This window comes from Ambystoma mexicanum, chromosome 3p, assembly GCF_040938575.1.
Source record: "Ambystoma mexicanum isolate Mex_15411 chromosome 3p, UKY_AmexF1_1, whole genome shotgun sequence".
Taxonomy (NCBI): domain Eukaryota; kingdom Metazoa; phylum Chordata; class Amphibia; order Caudata; family Ambystomatidae; genus Ambystoma; species Ambystoma mexicanum.
This window is the reverse complement of record NC_090925.1, coordinates 877,157,433-877,183,660: the sequence shown is the minus strand read 5'-3', so window position 1 is coordinate 877,183,660 and position 26,228 is coordinate 877,157,433. Positions and strand designations below refer to the sequence as shown.

At 44.4% G+C, this 26,228-nt stretch overlaps 1 protein-coding gene across 2 annotated transcripts in view; it reads left to right on the top strand.

Annotated features, from left to right (window-relative positions):
- Positions 1 to 4,823: 4,823 nt before the first annotated feature.
- The window catches only part of SGF29 (SAGA complex associated factor 29), a 340,015-nt gene continuing 318,610 nt past the window's right edge, over positions 4,824 to 26,228 (top strand). The window contains exons 1-2 of one of the 2 annotated variants that reach the window (XM_069652089.1): positions 4,824 to 4,968; positions 5,745 to 5,844. In XM_069652089.1, coding sequence (XP_069508190.1) covers positions 4,946 to 4,968; positions 5,745 to 5,844 — 123 coding nt within the window. In that variant the 5' untranslated portion in view covers positions 4,824 to 4,945. The remainder of the gene's footprint in view (positions 4,969 to 5,744; positions 5,845 to 26,228) is intronic. The other variant, XM_069652088.1, reaches the window with a different exon arrangement.

Below are 26,228 nucleotides of genomic sequence, written 5' to 3'. Positions count from 1 at the left end.
CTTGTGGTGTGAAGTGGATGGTGAATCATATTTCTCTGACCCGATTTTGACTTTGGAGGGTCAAGATCGCTGTTCATATAGCTCTGCGCCCCTTTGTGGGCGAGGGATATGATTCCCATTTTAACGAAGCATCGGAGGCTCTGGTGTGGGTGGGTATGGTCAGATGTGCTTCCTTGAGCTCCAGTCTAGTCATGCAATCCCCAGGAAGCAGAGTGTGCCACAGAAGATGAAGATCTTACATCTTGAAGGGATTGAACTAGAGGAATCCATTGAACTCTCCGGTCTACACCATCCAACTTCTTTTTTACCCAGAACATATTGCTTATGAAGCATGGGGAAGTTAAGGATAACGGTCGAATTGCACCTTTTCTGAGGAGTTTTTGAACTTCTAGATGCACTAGTTGTGCATTCTCTTTGGAGAAAATATATGATGTATGGGGTGCAATCTAAATAGGCACTGTGTAAATCAAATGTGAAATCCTTATACGGTCTGTAGAACCCAATGATTGTGAGTGATTTTGCACCAAAAATGGAAATAACCAAAAGGTTAGTTCCTGCATCAAACCCGGTTCCTCCGGTTGCCAAATCGGCCATTTTAGAGTCCAATGCCAATAAGACCCCATTCCTACGTTCTGCTGCAATGGCAGAATTAGCATTGCCCAAAAAACAAAATGCCACTTTGGGCCCACTGACGTAGGGGAACGGTCCCACCAAGGTGCCCTGTACCGTGGCCACTTTGGCCAAAATCAGACATCTTTGAGGGGGACCTGAAATATCTAATACATTATCCTGGAATAATGTTAGTGTTCTATTAAGCCCCTTTTTATGTCCTGGCCTGATTTTGCTTAAAAGACAACCAACTTTGGGTTCAACTTTTTGGTTAAGTGAAAGGCCTGGGGCACTCAGACCATAACTGGTCTCTTTCTTTCCTAGAGACTTTGAGTCTGGCATCTAAATATTTACCCACATAGGGACGAGGAGCCTATTCTCTAGGGTGCGCTTCTTCAGAAGGATCAAAGAAAGGCAAATCGTGTGCAACTAGCATATCCTGTGTGATATTGGGTGCTTCGTGAGAAGCAGTATATCCATCACCCATAAGGGGCCGCACAGCTACATGAACACCGATTTTGACCCTTTGAAGCCAAAATCAGGTCAGAGGACTCCAATTCAGCATTTGCTTCACTGAAGAAAAATCAGCATCATGCAGGCTTTTTTTTGTGTTCTAACAACTTATTTCTGCTTTGACATGGAAGACCTGCCCTTAATTCAGGCTACCCACCTTTTTTATACTGACACACACACACCACCTTTTTATATTTAGCACCACAGGAGGACTTGGGTCTACAAACTCTCCTGTATTTTCCTTCAACAGTGATTTATCATGATTCCTCAGGTTCTCAGAATTCTGCAGACCATAAATGCTCCTCATTATCAGGAGTCATGGCAGGGTAAATTAAGACCCCTTTATTGCTCTTATGCCAATCAAGTATTTTTACTAAGGTGGAAGACAAAGTGAAGACAGGGACTGGACATCCCCCAGGAGAGAAGTATGCAATTTAGTTAAATCGTCAATTTGTGATTTTGTGCTGCCCGAGGTTCCCTCAGCTGGACTGGAGTCCTCCCTGGTGCCTGCCAGTCTCCTTAATACAAACTGCAACAAGGTATCCCACTTAAGGTGAACCAAAGAAAACTCTGTCAGAGGACAAACTACATCAGGGACTGAATACACCAAGACTGCGACAGAAATAAAAATATGCCGGCAGGGACAGTAGGGAAACTAGAGCTCTGGCGTTTCAACTCAGTGCGAGACGGCGTTGCCTAACGCCAGTGTGGTCTCTCTGATGTGACGTCGACCACACGTCTGAACACACTGCAATGAGTGCAGCTCTTATTTAGTTTGATAAAACTGAAAAACAGGAAGTGGACTAGCAGGCCCACCTCCCGCTGTGCACAGAGCAGACACTACTGCATTGAGCGGAAGCTACACCACTGCACCACATAAGGCGACTGCAGGTACAGTCTGTAAAAATACTGCTGCAATAATGTAAAATGCCTCTGAACGCTGCTAGCGTATGCAACAGTGTTATACCAATGTAATATTATAATGTTATAAGCAAATCAGAGAAGGTGCACATCATTTAAAAGTGTACTTAAATATTTTCTGCAGAGCACAATCCTGACAGGACTATTCACAAGTGTTCTAAGCAGGCATCCCAGTAATCTAGGAGGTAAGTCACTCAGCGTTGGTCCCGATGACTGGGTGTCGGCATCAAAAATCAGATTGATTACACCAACTGGCCAAAGTAGATTTCCCAGATCAGAGTGGGAGAAATTTTTGGCGGAGTCCTGCATCTGGGAAAATCCCAGCCACGGACAAGCCCTGGGAATAGTTGTACTTAGCTTGCAGCAGCCAAGAAGAGACGCTCCTTCCCAACAGGGATATAGACTTATTTGTGGGTATGTTCACCTGGGCCACGTTACAGAGGGCTTTTCTCCGTTTTTTCTAATAGTTAACTCTTTCATGTTCTTTGCTGCTGCTGGCAGATCAGTACAGACGGGGCTCAAGTCGTAAAAAAAAAAAAAAGTGGGGGACTCTGGTGAGTACTGGGAAGCAACGTCACAGGACGTCAATGTGAAATATGCAAATTTCATTCAGGCTTGTCTTTCACGATTTGGAAAAAGCGCACACGACAAAAAAGCATTTGCCAAGGTAACAGATTTACATATTACCTTGCTGCTTAAGCATGAAATGAACACACCTGTAATAAAACATGTCTGTATAGAAAGATGTGAAAATGAGATACTTTGCAGTTTTACTTCTAACCATTGCCATGATTTTGCGGTTACCTTCTTGTTTCAGAGGTGCAAGGACAGAGTTGGATTCTCGTCCAGCGTTTAAAACTCGGCTGCAGCCTTCGATACTTTCTTTATTTGTTAAACACACAGGTCGTCACCGGGGACAGATATGAGCTGAGGTTGATCCATAGAGCAGATGCAATAGCAGGGAGGGTAGGGGAGGGACAGTCTGTAGTATTTTGTTGCTGGTCAGAGGGTATGCTGTTAGAATGTATGGTGCAGCTTGTGGAATGCATTGCATGGGTGGAATGCTCCGTGTGCCGTTTACTGGAAGTTTAGGGTGACCAGATTAAAAAAGTAAAAAAACGGAACAAGGCAACATAAAAGTAGGTCTTAGGAAATCCATCTTAGGTTTATCTTCGGGTGGTATATTGGGAATTATGGCCCAACATCTTTTGTCACGGGAACACTAATTTACCAAGTTGTGGTGTGATTACACACTGCATGCCTTAGCTGATGCATCAATTACTTTGGATCTGCTACTGAGCAACCCCCAATGAGCTAAACTTAAACTGTACCAACATGATTGGATAGAGAATCGCAACTCTTGTCTTAAATATAAAGATTTCAATACCAATCCGTTCATACACAAGCGGTCTCGCACAATGGCAAACTATCTTATTAAATGTCAGTCTTCACATTTGCGCAACCAATACCTAAGACTCAGGCTGAATTTATGGCCGACTAGAGAGATCATGGTTAGAAGGAAATTAATACCAGAGGAACTAAATTACTGTCTTTTTTGTGCAAACAAAGCTGAAAAAGAAACGTTAAAGCATTGCATAATGGCTTGTCCTATGTTGTCTAACTTACGAAAAATACATTTCAAGAAAGAAGTGGTACTTCCCTATTGTAATATGGACATGAGTGAAATCTGGCAACAAATATTTAACAGCTCTAAATTAGCAATTCGTGTGGCTATTGTTCAATTCTTGGATGCCATACTCTCTGGAAAGTAGAAGTGTTAACAGCACCTTTTAATGAAATAATACGGTGTGACATTTTAATGTTATTCTCTGATCTGAAGAAGTGTGAATCATGTTTTGTCATAATAATTGTAAAGCTTTGTACCTTTCTTTTTTCCTTTTCTTTTATATTTTCCTTGCTCCCTTTCTTGTACTCAATTTAAAGAGATGTAAATATATGTTTTGTTATTTGAAAGGATGATTTTATTATCCAACCAAATAAAGAAAAAGAAGAAGAAAAAAAAGTTGGACTAGTTGTTGAAAAGTGACTGTCAAGACACTACGCTTCAGTAGTGGTTGGAGAAGGGGTTTAAGTTTTACTGTTCAAATAAACACTTATCATAATTAATGTTTCACGCATGTATCACAAACTAACACCATCGTAAATTGTAAAATGCAGCATTTCTTCTGTGCGAGCTGTACCCGCTAGCTATGAAGACCTACTACTAAAAACCGGGACCACTGCAGTTTCCGGTGGAAACATAATCTTGACAAAGGGGGCCAGAGCTCCAATTTCAGGGACAGTCCCACCAAACCAGGATGTCTGGTCACCCTATGGAAGTTGAAAGGAGCTGGCTGGTGAGCTGGAAGCCAGTGGTATATTATCCTAGTATACTTGGAGTTAACTGGACACTGGTAAGTACTTACCCAACTCTGGACCATTGTATTACTTACTTGTTTGAATAAACCACTACAACAGTTAGTTACGAATAAAACATACTTGAGGTGATTAAACTGCAAGTGACAGTGTTATACTGGTATTTAAAACGCAATATTCTTGCTGGATTCTACGAGTCACGTTAAAATAAATGAAGCATGAACCTGACTACAAGTCCTGGTTTCTTTCTAATCCACCAAGTTGGCGAGAAACTTGTTTCGTTTCTCTAGATGTCAGAAAAACGTCCAAACGTATGTTGGTCACCGCTCCAAACCCTCTTGTGCACTCTAGGATAATAAGGGGCATCGAACCGAACGTAATGTGACGTGGCGAAATCACGAGGAACAAAGGACTTACGTTGCATGGAGCGTAACGTGCACATCACGTGATGGGAACGTTTTGGCTCGGGCCCTTCCTTCAATTGGAATTGGCCGGTACCTAGAAGGAAAGGGATAGAAGCGCAGCGATGAACGCCAGCACCAGGAAAAGGCGAATATATTCCCAGATTACCATGAATGACAGCCCTTTAAAGAAGGGAGACCCTTGATTTCCCTCTTCATTAAAACACATTTACTTTGTTTCTTCTTTAAGAGGATGTTGAGTTCGCCTTTGACCCGACTGTTCATTTGAATAGGGGTTCATCTCTTAACCCCCAAATGGCTTGTATTTGGATCCGTGCATGTTTAAAAAACATAAAGAGTTCAATTTCCTTCAATTCCTTAATATATGCGTATAATGACAGAGCCGACACCAATCTTTAATATAGCTATAAGCACTTGTTAATTCATAAACTGAATGTATGATATGACATTTATAACGTGCCTATATATACACAAGTGTTTCAAGGCGCGGCAAATAATGCAGTCCTGGTTATTTCTGTACTTTCTGGGACTGGTGGTCTTTCCTTTATAAACAAGTAAAAACAAAACTGCAAATCTCAGAATGTGAACAAACACCTGTTTCCATGAGATACGCGCGCTTGAAATGGACAACGTGAGAGGCAGAGGAATGCAGTGAATGTGCCATTGGGATCTACAGGTTCCACGGCACTTTTATTTTCAAAACATGCTCATACAATGTCATCATTCATCCACATATTTGCAGCTCGTGCCTTTTTTTTATTTAGGTTGAATTTTACAAAAGAATAGCTCTGTGGAAGAGTATTCGGTTTGGATCTCTTTCAAGATGCTCCCTCTTGCCACGAAAGCTGAGAACACTTTGTTATACTGAACTGTTTTGTAAGACTTTCTTGCAATATGTTTTAGGGTGTCTGCAGTGAGTGATGCAGCAATGGCGCTAGTGTCTGCCGATTCCCGTATCTCGGAGCTCCTGGGCGAGCTACACCAGCTCATCAAGCAAACACAGGTAAGTTGGCTTTGGAGTGGCAGCAGCTGAATTGTTGTGCTCCCAGTAATCAATTAAATCCACTTAAAGTTAAAAGTGTAAACACTGTGAAAAGGTAAGGCTAAGACTTCTTAAAGAGTAGCAGTGCTTAAAATACGAGTTCCATTTGTGGGGTTTTACAAGTATTCTTAACGGATTCTTATGCTTGCTGGTGTGTTTACTCTTTTCCTTAATGTCTCCTGGAGTGCTTTCTTTAATGGCCTGTGCCCACAGTAAGATGTTTACAAATGCACTAGTTCGTTTTATATTTTGTTTTCAGGCTTGAAAAATCAAAGTGCGAATTATTTGACCTGTCTTCTTAAGTAAGATAGCTCAGCAGGTTGAGCGCTCGCTGCTGCGATCTGAGCGTGATCTGTAGGTCGCAGGTTTGAATCCTGGCAAGGCCAACTCAGCCTTTCATCCTTCCGAGGTCGATAAATGAGTACCAATTTTGGTTGGGTGATATTGTATGTAAATATGTGCTCTGTAAAGCGCTTTGGGTTAAGGCACTATATAAATAACACGTTATCAGTGGTATTCTTCCTTTGTCTCCTTCCCCCAGAAGCTCACTGTCTCCAGAGCCCTGGTTCTCTCTAAACTGGACTATTGTAACAGCCTCTATCTAAATCTGCCTCCCTCTACTCTCCGTCCTCTGAAACTTATCCAGAACAGGACTGCCAGACTTGTCCTTGGCCTCAAGCCCAGGGATCGTATCTCTCCAGGACTGAAATCTCTGCACTGGCTCCCAGTGGCTGCAACATTGTCCACAAGGCCTTCTGGGGCCGCAATACTTGCAACTCTTCCTAAATATCTTCCTTCTCGAGCTCTTCGCTCATCTGCATCCAACTCCCTCAGGGTCAGTCGCTTCTCCAAGCAACGAGTCGGTGGTAGATCTCTCTCTTTGGCAGGGGCCTCCCTCTGGAACAGCCTTCCTGCCTGCCTGAAACTTGAGGAGAAAAATCTCCGGTTCCGGAAGCACCTCAAAACCTTCCTCTTTGCCTCTGCATTCTCTCCCCTTCTCCCGTGCTGCACTCCTGGCAGAAACTGCACTGGTTACCTGGCCACCCTTTCTGATTCTCGGGCCCCGCCAGTTGCCCTCCTGCACTGCCTCCCTGTTACCCCCTGCACCGGGGGACTGTTTTCTGTATCCCTACAGTCCCCCTACCAGTACTTATATCTGCACTTACCTTGCACTGCCACCAGTGGCCGTTTTTATTTATCTTATTCAATTATCCCATGTACTGCACTTTTCCCTTTCCCCCTCCCCTGCACTTGCACGATCTGAATGACACCTGGCCTAGTAGGAACGTTGTTCTGTCCTCCCCTTTGTTACGCCTCCCTTGCCTCGTCGCGCCTTGAAACACTTGTGTATAGGCGCGTTATAAATGCCATATCATAGCATATCACTTAAATATCGTTTTCTATCTTCTTTGTAAAGAAAGTTATATTTTCAGAATTTTGCACATGGGATTATTTTGGCTTCCCAAAAATGCACTAACTTCCAAAATGTTAAATTTGAAATGTTATGGTTTTCACTCTTGGTTAACGGAAACACTGTTAGTACTGCACTTTCTGTGATTCTTTAATGCAAGCCTCCCATTTTGCACTTGCCGCTGTCAATTGGTAAGTGATTACTGAACCTTGATGAGAAAAAAGTATGGGCGTGTGGAGAAATGTGGGGTAGAGTGACTTTTTTGTGCCTGTCTTGTAACTTGCAATTTGACATTTGTATACATGCTCTAAAGTTTGCAAGAGTGACTTTCATATCTTGAGACTCAAATGGTGTATGTTCATACTTGCCAACCCTACCGATTTAGGTGGTAGGATACAGCTTTTTAAGCAGTCCTACCGCCTACCGATTTAGTGGCAACAAGTAACGATAAAAAAAAAAAAAATTGTATGATTTTTTTTTTTTTGGGCGTCGATTTAGCAGCCTGTTCAGCCATGGTTGCAGGGTGCTGCTGCTTTTATAATGGTGTTCTTAGTGCGAGCAGTTAGCAGACCAGTGCAACCTCCCCAGACTGTCATAGGCGCCCGTGAGATCCGCTCCAGCACTACTGGATATCAACAGCCACATGGTTCACCGTACCTGAGCTCCCAGGTGCCAGTCATCTACATGCTGGGGCGAGCGGCGGAAGCAATGGCGAGCCACTCCTCCTAATGAGTTCTGGCAGGTGTGAGCTTGCGCCAGGAGCCAGGGGGAAACCACACGTTTCAGACCCGCCCTACGCGAGTCTCACCACTTCCACCCACCTGCAAGTGCAATATGCTATTTCTTCAGCGTATCTGCACAACGCAGAGCCCCTCTCTCCGGCACCTGCTACATACTTGCCAACCCTACCGATTTAGGTGGTAGGATACCTCTTTTTAAGCAGTCCTACCGATTTAGTGGCAACAAATACCGATATTTTTTTTTTTTTTTTTTTTTTTTTTTTCTTTCAATATTTTTGAAACTTTAAGATTCCTACAGATTTTTGGTCACAGAATGTTGGCATGTATGTATGTTGGTCCCCTGTATTTTCTAGTTTCTCTCTGAGTGGTCCGCGATTAACTCCTTGAATAATCTACTGGAAATCTACTAATGTTTCCTGCTCTAGAATCCTGATTGGTCGTCTTGTTAAGTCTCTTGGTTGTTCCTGACTGTTACAACGTGGCATGAATGATCCTAATCACTGTTTTATCACGTCCTTTCTAGAGGGCATTCGGGCATTGATAACTTTTTGTGTAATATACACTTTTGTAATAGGTTGGTCTCCTATAAATGCATATTTTGCACAGCAAGTTGAAGTATCTTTTAGAAGTTGTTTCCAAGATCTGAATCTGGAAACGTTGCATTGCATCTTTGATTTCTTCAGATTTTCCCACAATTTATGGGAACTCTCTCTTGTTTAATTATAAACTTTTTCAATTTGATTGGGAGAATGAAGGATCTTCAACTCTGCATTTCCCAATTTCACTACCCTTAATGTGAATAGACGGGTCGATCTAGTCCTGTACATCTTCTGGTTTCTTCATAAGGAAAGGGTCCACAAAGTGTGAGAAGGAACCATTATGTGAGTGCCATGGTATTGCAATTGGTGTGGCCAATTGTGGCTCACGGCAAGAGTATGAGTATAATACCCAATAGCTTGTGATTTTTATTTGTGTTTTGAAGTCTTGAGAAAGAACATGCTTGTTACTTGAGAGAATACAACACAGCTATCGGAAATTCAGGATGGTGGGGGTAGGGGAGATTTCCAAAATACACAACATATTTGTATCCCTGTGTTTCCTCTAGCATGAGAAAAGAGAGGCTAACAGCAGTGGTTGTGAAGCTGGCAGTACGCAGGAGCACACGTACAATGTACCTCATTAGGCAATTTTCCCCTCTAACTTTCAGTGTTATACAGATGACATGCAACTCTCTTTCAGGCTACCCTCGGCCTCTTCCTCCTCCTCGCTCATTCCTGATTGTCTGCCTGGATTTGGTTTGCTGCTAACGATCTCTGCCTCAACACTAGTAGGATAGAGATTGTCCTCATTGAGAGCCCTGCCATCCCAATTTCTCACTGGCCGGCCTCCCTTGGCCCTGCTAGTGAGGCAAAAAATCTGGGGGGCGTTTTCGACTCCACTCTCTCCTTCTCTTCTCACATCTCGGACATCTCCAAAAAGTCCCACCACTACCAGCTGCACCTGCTTTTTCTCCAGTCTTGGGTTCTGAGACAAATCATTACATTGGTACCCCTGATGTGTTTAAGTGTTTCTTAGTGCTGCAATCTTTTGTACCCTGGCTGAGTTATATTGGATTTTTCAGCAGTGATCCCTTTAGGTAATGCATAATTCAGTACACGTTTGGACCGTGAGTCGGTCAAGGAAATTGAAATGCTTTAGTAAAGTGCCCTTGTTTAGACCCAAGTCTTTTGGATGCCTTGTTTTGGATTTATTTCTTATGTAAATCCCCACACGTGCTGTTTGGGTGGTTGATTTAGGCAACGCCAAAAGCCTGGTCAATGCCATCTTATTGTGGAATTCCAGGGGTTCGAGATTTTAGCATGTTCAGTTGGTGGTGAAAGTTTTTTGTCGTGCAGTATTTACTTGTGGTGCAAAGGAGCGATTATGGCACGATTTCTTGCACTGAGAAGGTATGGGGGGCTAACCAGGTTGTCTGTTTTTGGAACCGTAAATCAGCTACTACTATCAATCAAAAAGTATTTTTTTTCTTTTTTTTCTGATTTCTGGCAACGTACCCAGTCGAATCATTAATTGGTAGCCCTGGGCATAGGTGGAATGTCTTAGCATGTTTTTGTATAATTTAGCATAAGGATTCTGTTAAGGTGATTTTGTACAATCCTCCGTTGAGGGCTGTACAACTACCAACCTTAAAGTGGGATAGTGCATCCAACCCAAAAAGGAAAGCCACACTTGTCTTAAGGAAGGTAGTGTGACAGAGCAGTCAGGAAGGGGAAGTGGGTTGACACAGAGTTGCAGTTAGTCCACATATTTACAAAAAGCAAACACACCACACTGTTAAAGTAAAAATTAGCACCTGGGGTGCAGGAGCAAACCAAAGAAGTTGCTTGGATCGAGGGCTGAAACAATGATCACAGTCTGCGTTCTGAGCAGCCTGCCTGATGGCTGCTTTCCTGCCATCTTACCCACACCTTCCCCACCCCTCCGGTCACGTTTCCTCCCTGCCCCACCACCCCACTAGCCTTATTTTTTTGGCGGCAGCAGCTGCTGCTCCAGCCTCCGCCCTGGCTTGCTGGCCACCATGGAAATGGTAGAGGCGCTCTGCACGCAGCCTCGTCCTTCCTGCTCCCTGGCGGCTACCATAAGCAAGTATTTAGCTTGAAGTGTTTCTTTCATTCAAACAACATACATTGCTGTTAGCACCCTGGGTTTCCAGACTTAAAACCCAGGGTGTTAATAGCAGTAACACCCGATCCAGCCCGCCGGATTTGGTGGAAACACTACCAGGGCCCTTTGTTTAGTCCCTCGCTGCACTCAGGTCTTTACTTGGGCCCCGGGCCTTTACCATCTGGCCCAGCGGATCGGTAATTATTGCTATAATATACACCTTATTTGTTCCATAAGTACTTGGGTAGTTATAACACATCTACCTACTGTATTATAAAAAAAAGTACACTGTCTTAAGAATCTTCTCACCCCTGAACTAAAATCTAACAACACAGAGTGATGGGCAAAACACATATAGTGACAGTATTAGGAAACACATAAGGGGCCACCAAAGAATCGATAACTTTACACCGATAGCACCATAAATTACATTTCAAGAGAAAAATAACATGGCATCAGAAATAGTTGAATTAAAATGTGACGTCCACATTAGTAAAGGTGTAATACAGTACTTTAAAAATTACAGATGCACGCTAACATACTAATCTTTGGCCTAACACTCAATGAACCCAAACTGGATGCAAGAACAATGTGAAGCGGCTGGTAAGTACTCATGAAGCCACTTTGCAAGAGTTTCAGGTGAGTAAAATGTTCCCTATAAAATTGAATAGGACAAGGTCGATCGGCAGATCCACGGGTAATGTTTAGAGGCAGGTATATCCCTGTGATTTGTCAGCATACAACCACTGTGGGTTGGCAGATGAGACCTAAAAGAAGAGTTCCCAACACATGTTTGAAAACCAGCAGCAGTGGTAGGAGGTGATACACATCAGAAATCTTCACCATGTAAGTCAATAGAAAAATGTGGTCAAGTCCCTCCTGTGAAAAGCCTCAACCAGAGACCGCAGGGACCCCTGGGGATAAGTATAAAAAATAACCCGTTAATCCAGGGCCCAAATGACCGGGTGAGTAAAAGTATTGCTTACAGGATCTGAACAACCAAGGATTTTAACCGCAGACCAACGATGACCCAGATGACACAAAAGAGTGATCATCATTCCTAGGAGTGGAACTCTTAAGCCAAAAGCAAAAGCAGCAATGAGAATACCTCAAGAAGGTTGGGAGAACCCTGCAAAGCAGGTTCCAGCAGTGCGATGAACAAGCCACCAGAGTGAATGTGTGCACAAAGGCCATTTTAGGCTTAGCTCGTTGCTTCACGAACAAAGAAATCGCTTAAAACAAAATGGCAAAGAGAATGACCCCAGTTACTGCATTGGTAGCCTTTGGGTTAACTGGTTTACACTCCAACTGATCCAAAAACCTGATCACAGCTGCCACTAGCCTACTCCTGTAAATCAATGTAGGGTGACATTATCACACTATTGTCATAATAGAGTGTTTAGGAAGCACTCTTGTCCCAGGAACGTATGGGAAACTATGGGTCTATATACTCTAAAAGATTCAAAAAGGTGTGCAATGGCAGGGGGACTGCAGTAGAAGTCTTTCTGTCCACAAAGGTAGGTCAGAGAGCCCAGAAATATGGAACTGGGAGTAATCAAAAAGTGAAGGGGTCCTTTAAAAAGGCAAGGATGTGGGAGCCCCTCCACTAAGAATCAACATCGGTCAAACATTCACTTCTATGGAATTTCTTCCACCCAGGAGTGTCTACAACCACGTTTTATCTCACTGCACCTTTCTCAGAGAAGAAATGCCCATTTACATATCAATCTGGTCCCACCCACAAACCATTCCAGCACGGAAATGATAGGCAATGAGTACCATTACCAACCTCAGACACGTGTTTCAACCTTGTCGGGCCTCTTCTGCGAGATATGATATGTTATGGCATAACACGCCTGACAAGTGAAGCTGAACCTCTGTAAGGCACAGCAAGCAAGTGGTCCACATTTGGATTACCCTGGATTACTTAGGGTGAAACCCTGATTTGTACAAATTAAGCAAGTATGTGGGAGCCCCTCTACTGAGAACGAACATGGGTCAAATGCCCTGTTCTATGGAATTTCTTCCACTCAGGGGGTCTACAACCATGTTTTAGCTCGCTGCATCCTTCAAAGAGGAAGGACCTTCAGAACCCCCAAGGAGGATATTATGTGTTAAGTCTCCCCACCAAGAAGGCATAACTTAATGGTACTCAATATTTGAATAAGGTCTGATTTGAAGTGGTAAATGTTCACAGGATGAGGGTGTGCCGTTCATGGAGGAACACCATCGGCTATTTCGAGCAATGTCAATTTTTGTGTTTGATGCAGTGTAATAGTATATTGTGGTTCACCTTGTATGCTGATGATTTAGTTCTTAACCCGTTAAGTGCCAAGGTCGAGTATGTTCGTCCTTTCTGCATAGACTTGAAGCAACTAGCTGATTGCTGTCTAAAAACATCCACATTTCCTCATTTTTGTAAAGTGCGGATTTGGTTTCTTTAGGGCATTGCTCTTGAAACAGAGGGGCTTGTTTCGGTGAGGCGGTCTGTGGGAATTACAAGTGGAGTGCTAGTTTCTCAGCTGGAAGATGTAATGAAGAGGCCGCCATAATGAAAAGCCAGGCTAGATAATTATTGCCTTCCTCGTAGCTGGTCCACACATACTCAGTGTGACAATGGCTTCTGGATCGGGGTAGGAGCTCAAGGATGATGGAACCAACTTCTTTTTTGTCTGCGCTCTTATGACTGGGGTGATGACCACAAATCCCAATCTTTGATTAAAGAAGTTTCTCACAAAAACAATCCATAATTATTTAAATCCTTTACTGACATGATGTGAAATGTAATAATTCAGTACTCTTATCCACAAGGGGAACCACAGCCTCTCAAACGCACTCTTCATAGCTGGCTCTGTTTACAGATACAATGCACAAGTCTTTTAATTTAATCCAATCTTTTTTTTATTGTCCTGCAAGAAAAAAAACATGTTGCTTACACTATAGATTCATCTGTTTGATTCTGCCATCTTCCTGATCTAGCCAGAATATTCAGTAACATTACTCATGCAGCTCTTGCAAATGTACACAATGCTTCAACTCATGTGAAGGCATATACATGAACTATATAATGCAGAAGTGTGTGCTGAAAAACGTTTCAGTCTAAACTTGCTAACTGTTTTACTATCTTATATCAGATAGTATAAAAAAAGCTGAAAATGAGTGTCTCATTCATTTCGTCCAGTGAAGGAAGATCAATTATGTATGCAAAATATCTCCTCTTTGTTTTGTGTCTGTCACCACCTCTTGGATGTTTAGGTACTAGTTCCAGTATTTGAAATTGCAATTGTGGGATTGTACCTTTTGATGAATTAAAATGTCTGGTAACTGGTGGTTCAACGTTAAATGTTGTTTGCCAACAGTCTTTGTGGTTTATTGGATGACTGCTTTCTACGTGGACACTAGGTGAAATAAACTGCATGGATAGAAATGCAAGTTGCATACTGTTTCACTGGAATTGTTATTCCTGTTTGGTGTGTGATAATGTGGATCAGGGGAGGGTCTGTCTGTGTTTGTCTGTGGGCAATGCCTTGGACAAGCCAGTAGAAGTAAAAAAGGAGTTCTGCTCCAGTCATTCCTGCTTAACTTGCTAGGTCAGTGAGGCATGGGAGCCAGATGCCACCTGCAATCCCCACCCTATACTGGAACTGTCCAGAGCATGAGACTGGAATTCCCCCAATCTGTCCAGTAACCGAGGAAGTATTCCAAACCACGGCCCAACTTGAGGGCCCCTGCTGTGCCATACAGCCTGTCCATAGACCGTGTTAAGAGGCCTCCAAACCATGCCTATCCAGCCACAAACCACATTGCTCTAGAATGGGGGCTGGAGGTGTCTATGGCAGGTCATGGACACTAACCTGCTTTAAATGAGAGCAGTAGGTATCTCTGGTAGACAGCTGCCACCACAACCAATTCTCCCCTGAAATAGGGGCAAAAGGCTTTCAGATCAGTCCACCTGCCCAGCACCCTCGCAGAACTATAATGGGGAAGAATGTATAGTTGCTAGCTGTGCTGTGACGGGGTGTGCCCGACGGAGGCATACACTGCTGCTACATATGAGTGGAAAGTTAACATGGGTTGTATGTGTTTTTGAGTGAGTTAAGTGTTAGGAACGTTTTCTGTTGGAGCAATATTTCCCCCATATTTAATGAACCCCCAAACCTTTTGCTTTTTTTACCCCTTGTCCTGACTTTTTACAGTAAGGTGAAACCTTCAGCTTCACTCCACTGGCCTATTGCTCACTTGTTATGGAGAAACTGATCAGTCCTTCAGACTGTCAGTGCTGGGAAACTATGTTTCCATTAGTCTTTTTACTTGATCTGTCTTTTGCCAAGCAACACGAGCCAGACTTGCGGGCCAAGAGCTGGATGTAAGCTGCTCTCATAAGGCTAAGAATTGTAGATGTATCAGCCATCCAGGTCTCGTTTTACATTAGGCATACTTAACATTTCTCAAAGAACAAGTTTGAGGCGCCTGTATTGCCATTACTCAATTTTGATCAGCCAGGGAAGTTTTCATCAATGAATTTTGAGGCCTCTTCGGGGATGGTAAAGAAGAAGACTCGGTTTAAGTGTTCAATCCTGAGTTTTGCTGGGTATAACATAGAGTAGGAAGTTTTTCCGTTCTTGTTGTATAGCCACAGAGAAGTCTGGGTAAAGGTGGATTCTGGAGGAGCATAGGAAGAGGTCGCATCCCTGTCTCGGTAATTAAGCACTCTCGCAATGATAGGGCGAGGAGGAGCACCAGGCCTGGGTTTCGCTGTCAAGAATTGGTGGGCTCTCTCATTTGCAAATTGTGAGGAAAGTTTCGGGGTGTCCAGTAGGGAAAACAAGGTGTGCTCAACGTAGTCTTCCATCAGGCCTTCAATGTTATCCTCTTGGAACGCCGATAATGCGTAGGTTATTATGCCTGGAGCACGATTCCCAGGTCCTCGTTCTTCTTGCTGACATCTTGGACCTGTCTGGAAAAGGCGGTCACTTCAGCCAGTAGGGCAACAATATCGTCCTCAGCTGACTCTAGTCTCCACCTCCGTCACCTGGGCGTCAGTTCTTCAGAGGCAAACCCTTTTAATAGTGAAACATTTCCTATTCAGATCCATCCACCTGATCTGGGAGGTTGTTAAAGGTCCAGTGTCCACTTATACAAGTGTGGCATTGTTACCTGAAGCTGGAAGAGTGGCAATACAGCTTCTGTGTAATTAGTGGAACCATGAAGGTGTGACTAAAGTTGGGGCAGGGAGCTGGCTGCTTGTAAACAAGATTGAGCAAATAATCTGTAATGCTGAATGCTGAAGGTGAGAGAAATTCAGTCTTGTGGCTGGTTATATAAGAGGCTAACCCTTTTCTTGGAGCATAGGAAGGACGAGTGCCTTGCCTACCTGTAGATGACAAAGTGTCTTGTCATTATATGCCTGATAACTCTCATAGTTATTATTGGAGTAGTAGTATACTATGGGACAAAGGTGACTGTTCTCATACTAACAACAAATGAAGGGTGGCTGTTGAGAGGGAAGCAGTAACCCAAAGAGAAGCATCCTGACAATTATACTGCAGAGGTCCTAACCAATTGTTAAGTTGTAGAATAAGAAGTTGTTTACCTATTCTTTGAGCTGTGGCAAATAATCTTGGAAATAAGATATCCAGGATTACCATTGGTGCTATTTTCTTGGCTGGAATTGGAAGGGGATCTTTTCAACCGAAACCGGAGAATTGTTACCAGTGGAATTTTGTTTGATGAAGAACTGGTTTAAGAAGACTTTTTTTTTCTTTTCTTTTGAACATTTGGAAGTTGACATTGAAAAACCCCAGGGAAGAGATTCTCCCAGGACAGGTGAAGGTCATCCCGATATTGTTAAATTCATATTTATTATTTCATGTGGTTTTATTATTTCTTTTTAATGTTTTGTTGTTTAGAGTGAGGGCCAGCTTACTGTTAGGAGTTATTCCCTTAGCCTTTAGACTAGGTAGGGAATACACTTAATAACATTTTTATTGTTGAGAAAAATACAAGCAGTTGTCTGCCTCGCATTACTGACCCCTCACAGAAGGTATTTTCAACTATTTAAAAGTTAGGCAAGTATTTGTCTAAAGAAGGGTAAGTTCCCCTCTCTATCCCAGTACCAAGGCTAGCCAGGGGTAGGATACTTGACCCAGGTTCAGTGACCAAAGGTAAGCACAGTAGGAGTTGGGAGGTGGCGGGGGGCAAGGGGCTTTGCATCCAATGTTGCCCTATAGAGCATGGGGTGTGGCTGGGGGTGACAGGAACATATCATTTTACTTAACCCCCTGATTCCGATTATCCCATGTCACATGGTGGATCACCGGAAATTGATGGGGACACAATCTTCCGTCCTTTGTTCGAGTAAGGCGTGCTGAGGAGTTGCAGTTTCGAGTGCTTCTTGCAGTCTGATCCAAATTCACAATGCAATACGAGAAAAATATAGAATGCAGACTATCGCAGTATAGACCCCTTCAGGACACTTCATAGGATGGATGAAGATGAGTTCCAGTGACGGCCACCACTTGAAGGTGGCGGTAGGCGATCCTCCAGGCAAGGTCACAGAAGCATATCTAGCTCAGCCTTCTTTGCTGCTTGGATGCTGAATGCGACTCATGGCGCAAGCTGGCGACCACCAAGTTCCAAGGCTTAACGTGGAACAGCAGCGCCTGCAGCGAGAACGTTGGTCAGTTCACCGGGCAGACAAGAGATGCTTCAGAAGGCTCTTGGAGCATGCAACTTTGAGTAGGGGTCGATACTAGTTGGTCCCACTAGTCCAAATGCTGCAGCACTGATAAGGGTCTTCTGAGATCAGGTGGAAGAGCAGGGCTTCACTGGGCAAAAGACTGGAGCGGTTGCTAATCCAGTGTAGAAGTCTTCAGGTGTTCAGATCGTCAGTGGGATGCTCTTCTTCGCAGGAATCCTGGATCCAACATAGATCTCAAGAATGGTTGCAGAAGTTCTCCTCTTATCCAGAATTGGGTCTGGAAGCAAGCCCAAAGGTGGAAAAGAGCTGCCATATTCAAACAGCCAGTATTTGGCCAATCGGGGACAATTACTGGTTTCACATCCGCCGAGCAGCAGACTCTAGCACCAAGGGATGTGGACTGGGGCCAGGCAGTCGCAGTCCCCTCCCTTAGGCGCACACACATGCGCTCTCTCTAGCCCACAAAAGCAGCGGCCTTGCTGGGCAAGTGCATGAACTTTTATATGGGATTTCCTGACCTGATTAAGCAGAGGGAAGTTAGGGAGATTTTTCATTTCTATGCCAAATTACCTTCACCTGTGAGACCCCAGCACTTTTTGCTGGACTTCTGGATTTTTTCATCTGTCTTCTGAGTGAGTGTGAATCTTTTTTCCCCCACTCACACATTCTTATCATCTGGAGGGACATTTTTGAATCTCTTTTTATACTTTTACATTGGAGTCATGTTTGCCTCCAAGTGTCTAGGGCATCTGTAATTTTCTTTTGCAGTAAATCGCACCTTGTGTGCAGTATTCCTGGGAGCCCTTTGGCCTACCCTTTGTATTTTCTTTTAGTTTCCTTGTAGGAACCCAAGTTCCCAAGGGTAGAGGGATACTTTCTATTATTCTTTCATTTTATCTTGTGAGATCAGCCCACACCACTTTATTTGGAGTGCTGAGTTGTATCCCCTTTCTCACTACTCCTGTAACATTTCTGTCACAGTGGCTGGTGGCAGTGGACGTGTTCTACTGACTTTTGTCTGATTTTTACTCGCAGGCCGTCAACCCAGCCGCAGTAATGCACAGAAGGGTCACCATTCATCTAGAATGGTGGCTGTATATTCTTTTGCCTTTTTTAGTGCGCGTTTCCTTTCTTGGTCCTTATGCTGACCTGGCAGGGGGAGGTCCTGGTTTGATTTTTGTCTTCTGCAGGAGAACCCTTTTGTGTTGCTCGCCAAAGCTCCGGAGTGTCTGAAGACAGGAAACGAGGGAGGAGTCCGAAACTCTGCAGCCCTTTGTCTTCTGGCATGCCTATCTGGAACCAGTTTCAACTGGGAGGACAGCCACCGCCCCAAAGTTTGAATGTAGCATAAGTGCTGATTTGCTGGGTTCCTGGATAAATGGCCCAGATCTTGGAGCTGAAGACAAACTGATGATTGGAACAGAAGAACTGATGAGTAAGAAGAGGGAAGACGTCCGCAGCCACTTCCGGAGATGTCTCGATGTCTCCTGTGTAACTGCTGCTGCATGACCCCTCTTTCCAAGCCTCAGGGGAGTTCCGAAGAGGACAACCCCCCTCCTTTGGGCTGGTGGGTCCAATCGGCCTTAAGACAACCTGCAAGACAGGCCACCCCACAACATGCTGCAACCTTTGTTGGCTGCATACCGCCAATACCCTGGGACCTCCGGCCCAAGTGCAGTGCATAATCTTCTGAAAAACAAATCCTCCTGAAACGTCGGTGTAGCTGGACCTACAGATGCAAGATTCAACTCCTCAAAGTCCCCTCATCAGAGTGCTGGAATGAGCAGGCAAGAAGAAACGATCAGGCGGTAACCGTTCATCTGGTGTCCTGGAAATGGCACCAAAACCATAGATCCGCATTGGAGCACAAAGAATCCCTTGCTGGAAGAACCCTCTATTGACGGCTGCTGTGAAATCTCTTGCATTATCCCTCCTTTCGCCACTACGTCCAAGGAACAGGTGATGTGGTATACAGCTGCTGCATCGTGAAGGCGTCCTGCTTCCTCTTCATCATGCTTCATGTACTGTGGGAATCCTAGGAATACTTACCTAGGGTCATTCTGCCGCTCTTGAGTTGCTAGTGTGGTGATTTGTAGGTTTGTGAGTTCGCCCATACACGTTTGCACAGGCCTAACACTGTGCATTCAGGGCGACTTCTCCGAAGTCCCTGATCCATTTTCTTCACAAAACCTGTTACTTACTGCTTACAGAAGATTTCCACAGGAACCCTTGACTTTTCCACAGCTTGTGCCTGACTTTTGACCTTCATTCTGGCCCCGAAAGTGACTCGGAACTAGATAGGGAAGGACTCTGCCTAGACTCTGTTAAAAGATTGCTACAGTAACTTACCTTGTGTTGGTGTTGTTTCTATCATAAGGATCTGAAACAAAAGTGTAACTAAAGGTATTCTGAAAAGTAATTGATGAGTTCTTTCTTACCCATGAATTGTTGACGCAGTTCTAAAAACTATTTATTTTAAACTTTGTTTATTGGCATTTATTTACAGATACATTATAGATATTACAGCAAATCGCAGTAGCAAAAAGAAATGGTACAGTCACTCTGCTTTTTTGTTCAGCAGGTCAAAAAGGCCAATAAAACTTGTTAAACTAAACAACAAACGTTCCATACAATGTCAGACTCGTATATCAGTCAAGTGTGGTATGGCCCACTAATTTCAGGGGCTGTTTTAAAATTTGACCGTTTTAGGTTTTTTTACAGGAGGTATACCACCCAGCAGTGTGTTCCTTGGGGTATCTGGTAGTAATGTCCCTATATAGATGGTTGCCATACATAATGTCGCCGGGAAAAGTTTGTGGCAACATTACATAGGTGAACATATATATAGGGACAAGGGAAGTGGGGATTACGGGGGTGTCCCCTGCTCCCCTTGAGAAAAAAGAAAAAAAAAGTTTTGGGGGCTGCAGGGGTGCACCTTCCATGTAGTAATGACCCAGCAAAAAACAGGCATTTTTCAGCAAATTATTTGTATGCCGACATTTTTGCGGGGACATTATAACATGCAACCTTCCTTGGCCGGAGGTCCAGGGTGTCCTTGTTGTGTACCGCTTACATTAATTTATTCTGGTCTTTCATGGCGGTTTGTTGTCCAACGGGTGGAACATGGCGTCAACTAATGATTTCCAAGATTCCAAAATGACAGCTAGAATATCATCTTGAGCCGATATTCATCTGGCCCAGGCCCTTGTTTCCGCCTTGCACTAGGTTTCAAAGTCGTGGACCCATAGTTTATAATGGGGGCCCTTCAGTGATTTCCATGACATGGCGATCCGTCGTTTCGCGAGTATGCATTCTAGGTCCATGAATCTGGTGACATGTTTATGTTTACTTTGTCTAGGATATGCTCCCAGTAGACACTCCAGTGGGCTTCAGGAGTATCTAACAACCCCTCCCGCCCTGCATGCCCATACCATTTGGGACCAGAAGGCCTGCACTTCGACACACTTCCAGAACATGTGTGAGATCTGCATCATCTTGGTGACATTGGAGACACCAGGGCTGTTCCTCTTTTGTTGAACATGGCTACACTGCTGGGGGTCATGTACTTGCAGCATTAATTTAGAGTTGTTTGAATCTAGTTACCGGTCTGGTGAAGCTAAGCACCCGATCCCATTCCCAGTCAGTGATGACAGAACCCATGTCCACCTCCCATCTCAGTTTAAAATTGGGTCCCCAATGCTGACTCCTTCCAGCAAGCGACTGCGTAGTCTGATCACGGGTCTCCAGCCATCTTCCAGCATGTACATTAGAGCCAGAGGCCCCTTCTCCTCCGGTTCAGCGGGCCCTCCTCCCCATTTGCACCTTGCAATGCCTCTTACTCTCATGTATTGCAGGAATTGTCCTTTGGGCAGGCCTGACTGTTGTGATAAGTTACATATGTCTCTGAATTGGCCGTTGAGTCATACATGTCCCCTCATGTATAGACCCCCCACTCCTCCAAAAGCCTAGCAGCTCCCAGGTCTGCATTGTTAACTCACACATCAGCAATTATTGGTACATTAGGTGAGTGTGGTTTAAGTATTTTGAGTAGTTTCATTCCCCTACACCAGATCTGCCTGCCCAGTCTTACCAGCATTGGGGATGTGTTCGCACAGCTCACTGGGAGCCATAGGTTTTCGTTGAGCCTGGCTGGGGCCACCAGCTGTTGTAGAAGCCACAATTCTGATGTTGGAGGTTCTGCCAGCTATTTTGTGACAAAACCTAGTTGGGTGGCTAGATAATAAAGTTTGTGATTAGTTAACTGTACCCCTCCATCCTTATAAGATAATTGCAGTAGGCTGAGAGCTAGCCTGCAGCGACCTGTGCCCCATATAAAGTGCCTGATCATTGAGTCAAGACAGTGAAAAAAAGCTGCCCCTATGTAGTGGTGAACATTTGTAAAGCTATAGAGAAATCTCTGGAGTACAATCATTTTAACAATGGTGATTCTGCCCATAATTGACAGCAGCAGTCTGGACCAGAAGGACATGGATTTCTCAAGGCCCCCCATCACCTGGAGCGTATTGCAGTTGTGCGCTTCTATGGGTGTGTGTGCAATCTGGATACTTAGATATCTAAATGATTTAGTCTCCCAGGGGAGTCTCAAATCAGGTAGATTAGCCATGTCCACCTCGCAGAGACAAGCCAGAGGGAAGAGGCAAGATTTCCGTCTATTGAAAGGGGATCCCTGATAGCTCAAAAAATCTGTCCAGAATAATGGGGAGATTGTATCGTGGCTCACAAAGGTAGAGCAGGGCATCATCAACATAAAGCGATATTAAGTGTTTATGTCATGAACTACAGAACACGTCCCTTTTGGACTTCTTGGTCCTTGTCACAACGGGGCGTGCGCTCCATAATACTCGCAACATGGTCGTCCAGTGTGAACCCCCATTCTCGCTCCACGCGCTGGACTTAACGTATTCTATTAATAGACCACGCCTTCCACGGCTCCGCACGTCTCAATGCTATTGCAAAGTGGCGATCCGATGCATGTCCCGTAGCTCGCGGTATTGTTTCCTTGTACCTGTCTTACCCGTTCCTTGCCCCTTTCCTCCTATTTCCTGGACTTGTGTGCTAGTTGCACCTTTCCTAGTTTCCCGGATTTCTGGATCCGCGTCCCGGAAACTGAACGCACTCTGGAGTCGGAAGAGACTCGGGCAGCCTTGTTCAAAACCAGGTCTGTCCGCAACAAGGCAGCAACCAAGGACTCCAGCAAAGAATGGACCCAGGTGAGAAGGGGGGGGGGGAACTCCTTGACAGATTAGAGCTTCCTGTCAGAATGCCTGCTTCCAGGTATTCCTGACATAGGAATGCTGCTATGGGTTCCATGGCCATTATGTACAACATGGGTGAGAGTGGGCAACCTTGACGGGTTCCCTGCTGTATGTTCCTATGTTCCATACTCCAAATATCTGTTTACCTGATTTCAGTCTAGCCACCGGGGAGGTGTATAGGAGTTTAACCCAACGGATGCATTCCCATCCCAGTCCAAAATGTTGTAATGATGCAAGCAACCATTCCCATTAGACCGAATCGAAGGCCTTAGTGGCATCCAAGTTAATGCCCCGGTAGGCAAGCGCCACGTCGGGATAGGGGGTCCAGGATATGCAAGGCACCATTCAATCACCAGATGGGAGTGGTCCGACATTGTGCAGCCCGTGTATTCTGCACTGGGGAGTTCTGCAAGATGCACTGATCCCGCAAAGAAATAATTTTCGTGTGCAGATTGTGGGGCGAGATGGGATGTGAGTAATAGGAGTACTCTCTATTGTCTGGGTGCATTTCTCTCCAGACATCGACCAAGTTGCGGTCCGTCAGCATTGTATTCAAGGCAATAGAGGCCGGGGAAGGGCCGTTATTTGGAGGGTATGATCTATCCAGCATATGGCTTGTTACACAATTAAAATCTCCACCCCATAGGACAAAGACCCTCACTCCTAGCTGCTGCAAGCTTACTTAAAGTGTGTGCATGTGCCAAGATTTTGTGATTTAGGAAGTATGGGTTGACTATGCAATGTCCCTAGGTTCAAGTTCAGCCCCGACAATTAGCTATCTCCCTTACTTATCTTTTTCTACTTCCAATAGCTGGAAGGGCAGTGTACCGTCAATCCAGGTGAGCACTCCTCTGGCAACCCTAGATTAGGTGGCCTTGTGTCCCGTCCCACCCCAGCGGGTTAGTAGTGCCTCCTAACCCTCAGGGAGCAGGTGTGTCTCCTGGAGTAGTACTATGAATATCTTTTTGCCTTGTATGTAGGATTTTACACTGTTTCTACGGGGGTAGGAATCCAGGCCCCGCACATTCCAAGACATTATTCTAATGGCAGTCATCATTGCGCTGGGTCGGCTGACCCTCCTGTGGCCTAACATCTTTTCCCATGGCGCAGCTCAGCTGCCATATCTCTTAGCCCCTTTCCAGCATGGTATGGAGTTTGTCAGGGTCACAGTGCAGCGTGAATATTGCAGATGCTGCAGGCTACAAACTTCAATGTCCGTCTCGTCTGCCATACGGGGGCACCTTCTAAAAAGTGACTAGAAGCTCTGAAATGTGCTTACCTGCTTAGGTAGGACTGTAACTTCATTTTATTCCTGAACCAGAATATTCTGAGTTATTCTAAGAGTTGTGTTTTACTTATCTCTGAATTGTATTAATTCTAGAAGTCTTTTTACACTGTGATATGCTCATGTGAATTATTGCTTGGTTTTCTATTGTTTGCTTATTATGATAGTACTTGCCTTATCTGAAGCTGTATCTTTGCTTTGTGTATATATAGAATAAACAATTATTTTCATATATCTCTAGAGTGTGTAAGTGTTTCTGGGGCCTATGTGTATGCTACACATTCTTTGTACCTTCCTACAACTCTCTCCCTCCTAATATAAGCCCAGCTGCACGGCCGCCACCCAGTACCTTGAGTATAGTACATGCTCAAGGTACTGAGTTGAAGTTTCTGTATTGCCAAGGGATAGTCCTATAAAGTCTTACTGGACTTTAGAAAAAATGTCCTAACAAGGAAGCAGGCCAATCTACAATATGGCGAAAGTGCAAGCGATAAGTCAGCAAGAGTGCAAAGTTAGTGTAGACCGAGGGAGCTCAGGCCAACTAGACAAATGTTAGGAACGTTTTTGCTTTTAGGCAACTTTCCCTCCATAGTCTATGGACCCCCAAACTCTTTGTTTTACACCTTGTCCTGACTTCTTACAGAGAAGTCTTCACTTCACTGGCATTTTTCTAATTTGTTATGGGGAAACCAACTTGTTCTTCAGACTGTCAGTACTGGGAAACTGTTAACTGTTTCCCTTTTGTGTTTTGACTTATTTGTTTGGGTAACCTTTTCATACTGCACACAGCATCTTTGAATGCAGTATAATGGGGATGCTTTTGTATCACCCTAGACATTTACCAAAGAGATTTTTGGTTACTTTTAAATGTGCCTGAAGACAAGCTGTTGGCAGCAGTTACATTTTTATTATTTTTGCTATATTTTTAGTTAGCAAATTTGCGTTTATTGCCTTTGGCTTCTAAAAGTGGCTGGTGTCCTAATATGTCCTTGCCTCAATATGTATTGCTTGTTCTTTTGTCATTTTATTCTTTGACCTTCTTCCTGCCTTCTCAGGCCAGGAATTCCCTTTCATGTTCATGCATTTGCCCTGCAAAGCTGCATTTTTCAGGGGCTAATGCATGCCATGTGTGTATGGACCAAGGAAGTGGGCTGGGACTGTCTGGTCCCAATCCACCAACTGGTGCCAGTGAGTCTAGTGTGTATGCATGAGTCGCCCCACAGTGGTCCCTGATTGGCCCACTGCTGTTGTGCATGAGTGGCACAAATCCTTGATCACTCACCTGAATTTAGAATTAATCCTGAAGCCATTCCAGCAGATTAGAAGAGGAGCCAAGTATCCCGTGTAGCTGTGCAGACGACAGAAGACCTGAGTACTAATCCTGAAGAGGCCTGGCAACCATTCTTACTGGTGTCCTGGTGAAACCCTGCTGGACTACCTGATTGCTGAAGACCCTTGCTGGTGCTTCAACCCTTTGGACTGGTGGGACCAACCAGTCTCAACGCCTTCTCAGTCCAGAGCATTCAGAAGGGTCCGTGGACTGACCAGCTCTGATTTGGACTACCGTGCCGGAATGGTTGCCGTCCCTGCTTTTTTTGTCCTGAACTTCGAGTGTCTCCAGCTAGTCCTACAAGTTGCCTCCCTGCCAAGTGCCAACATCGACAGGTCTGTTCTTTATTTTATTTATTTATGCATTTGTTAAGGACACTAAACCCATGGGCATCAAAGCGCTGGTTACAGACAAAGGTTTCAAGTGGCCCATGTAAGGAAATGTAAATGATCAAACAGTCTAGGGCTTGGGTGAGAAGAGTAACATCTTGAGGTGTTTCCTGATGGGCAAATAGGATTATTCAGAGTTTAAATTCTTGGCGGCAATGACTGGAAAGCTAATCTTTCTCCTGAATCTTTGGTTGGACAGTTGGTTGGAGTAGAGGGAATGGGTGGGTCTGGATGCATGAGCATTCATGAATTATCGCGAGAGGTTTATGCGGACAGAATTGTGTATGCATTTTTTCGTGATGGCTAGGGTCTTGAAGAGAATTTGCTAGTGGCTCGATAGCCAGTGCGCACCTCTTCTAGCTGCTGAGATGTACTCCTGCTTAGTTATGATTAGAGCAGCTCTAAGGGTGTTATTTTGGATAGTTTTAAGTTTCTTAATGTTGCTTGCGGATGTTCCTGCAGAAAAGGCATTGCAGTAGTCCAGTCTCGATCCTATAAGTTAATAAGGTGATGTCGGCAGCAGAGGCGATTGCATTGACCTGCCTAGATA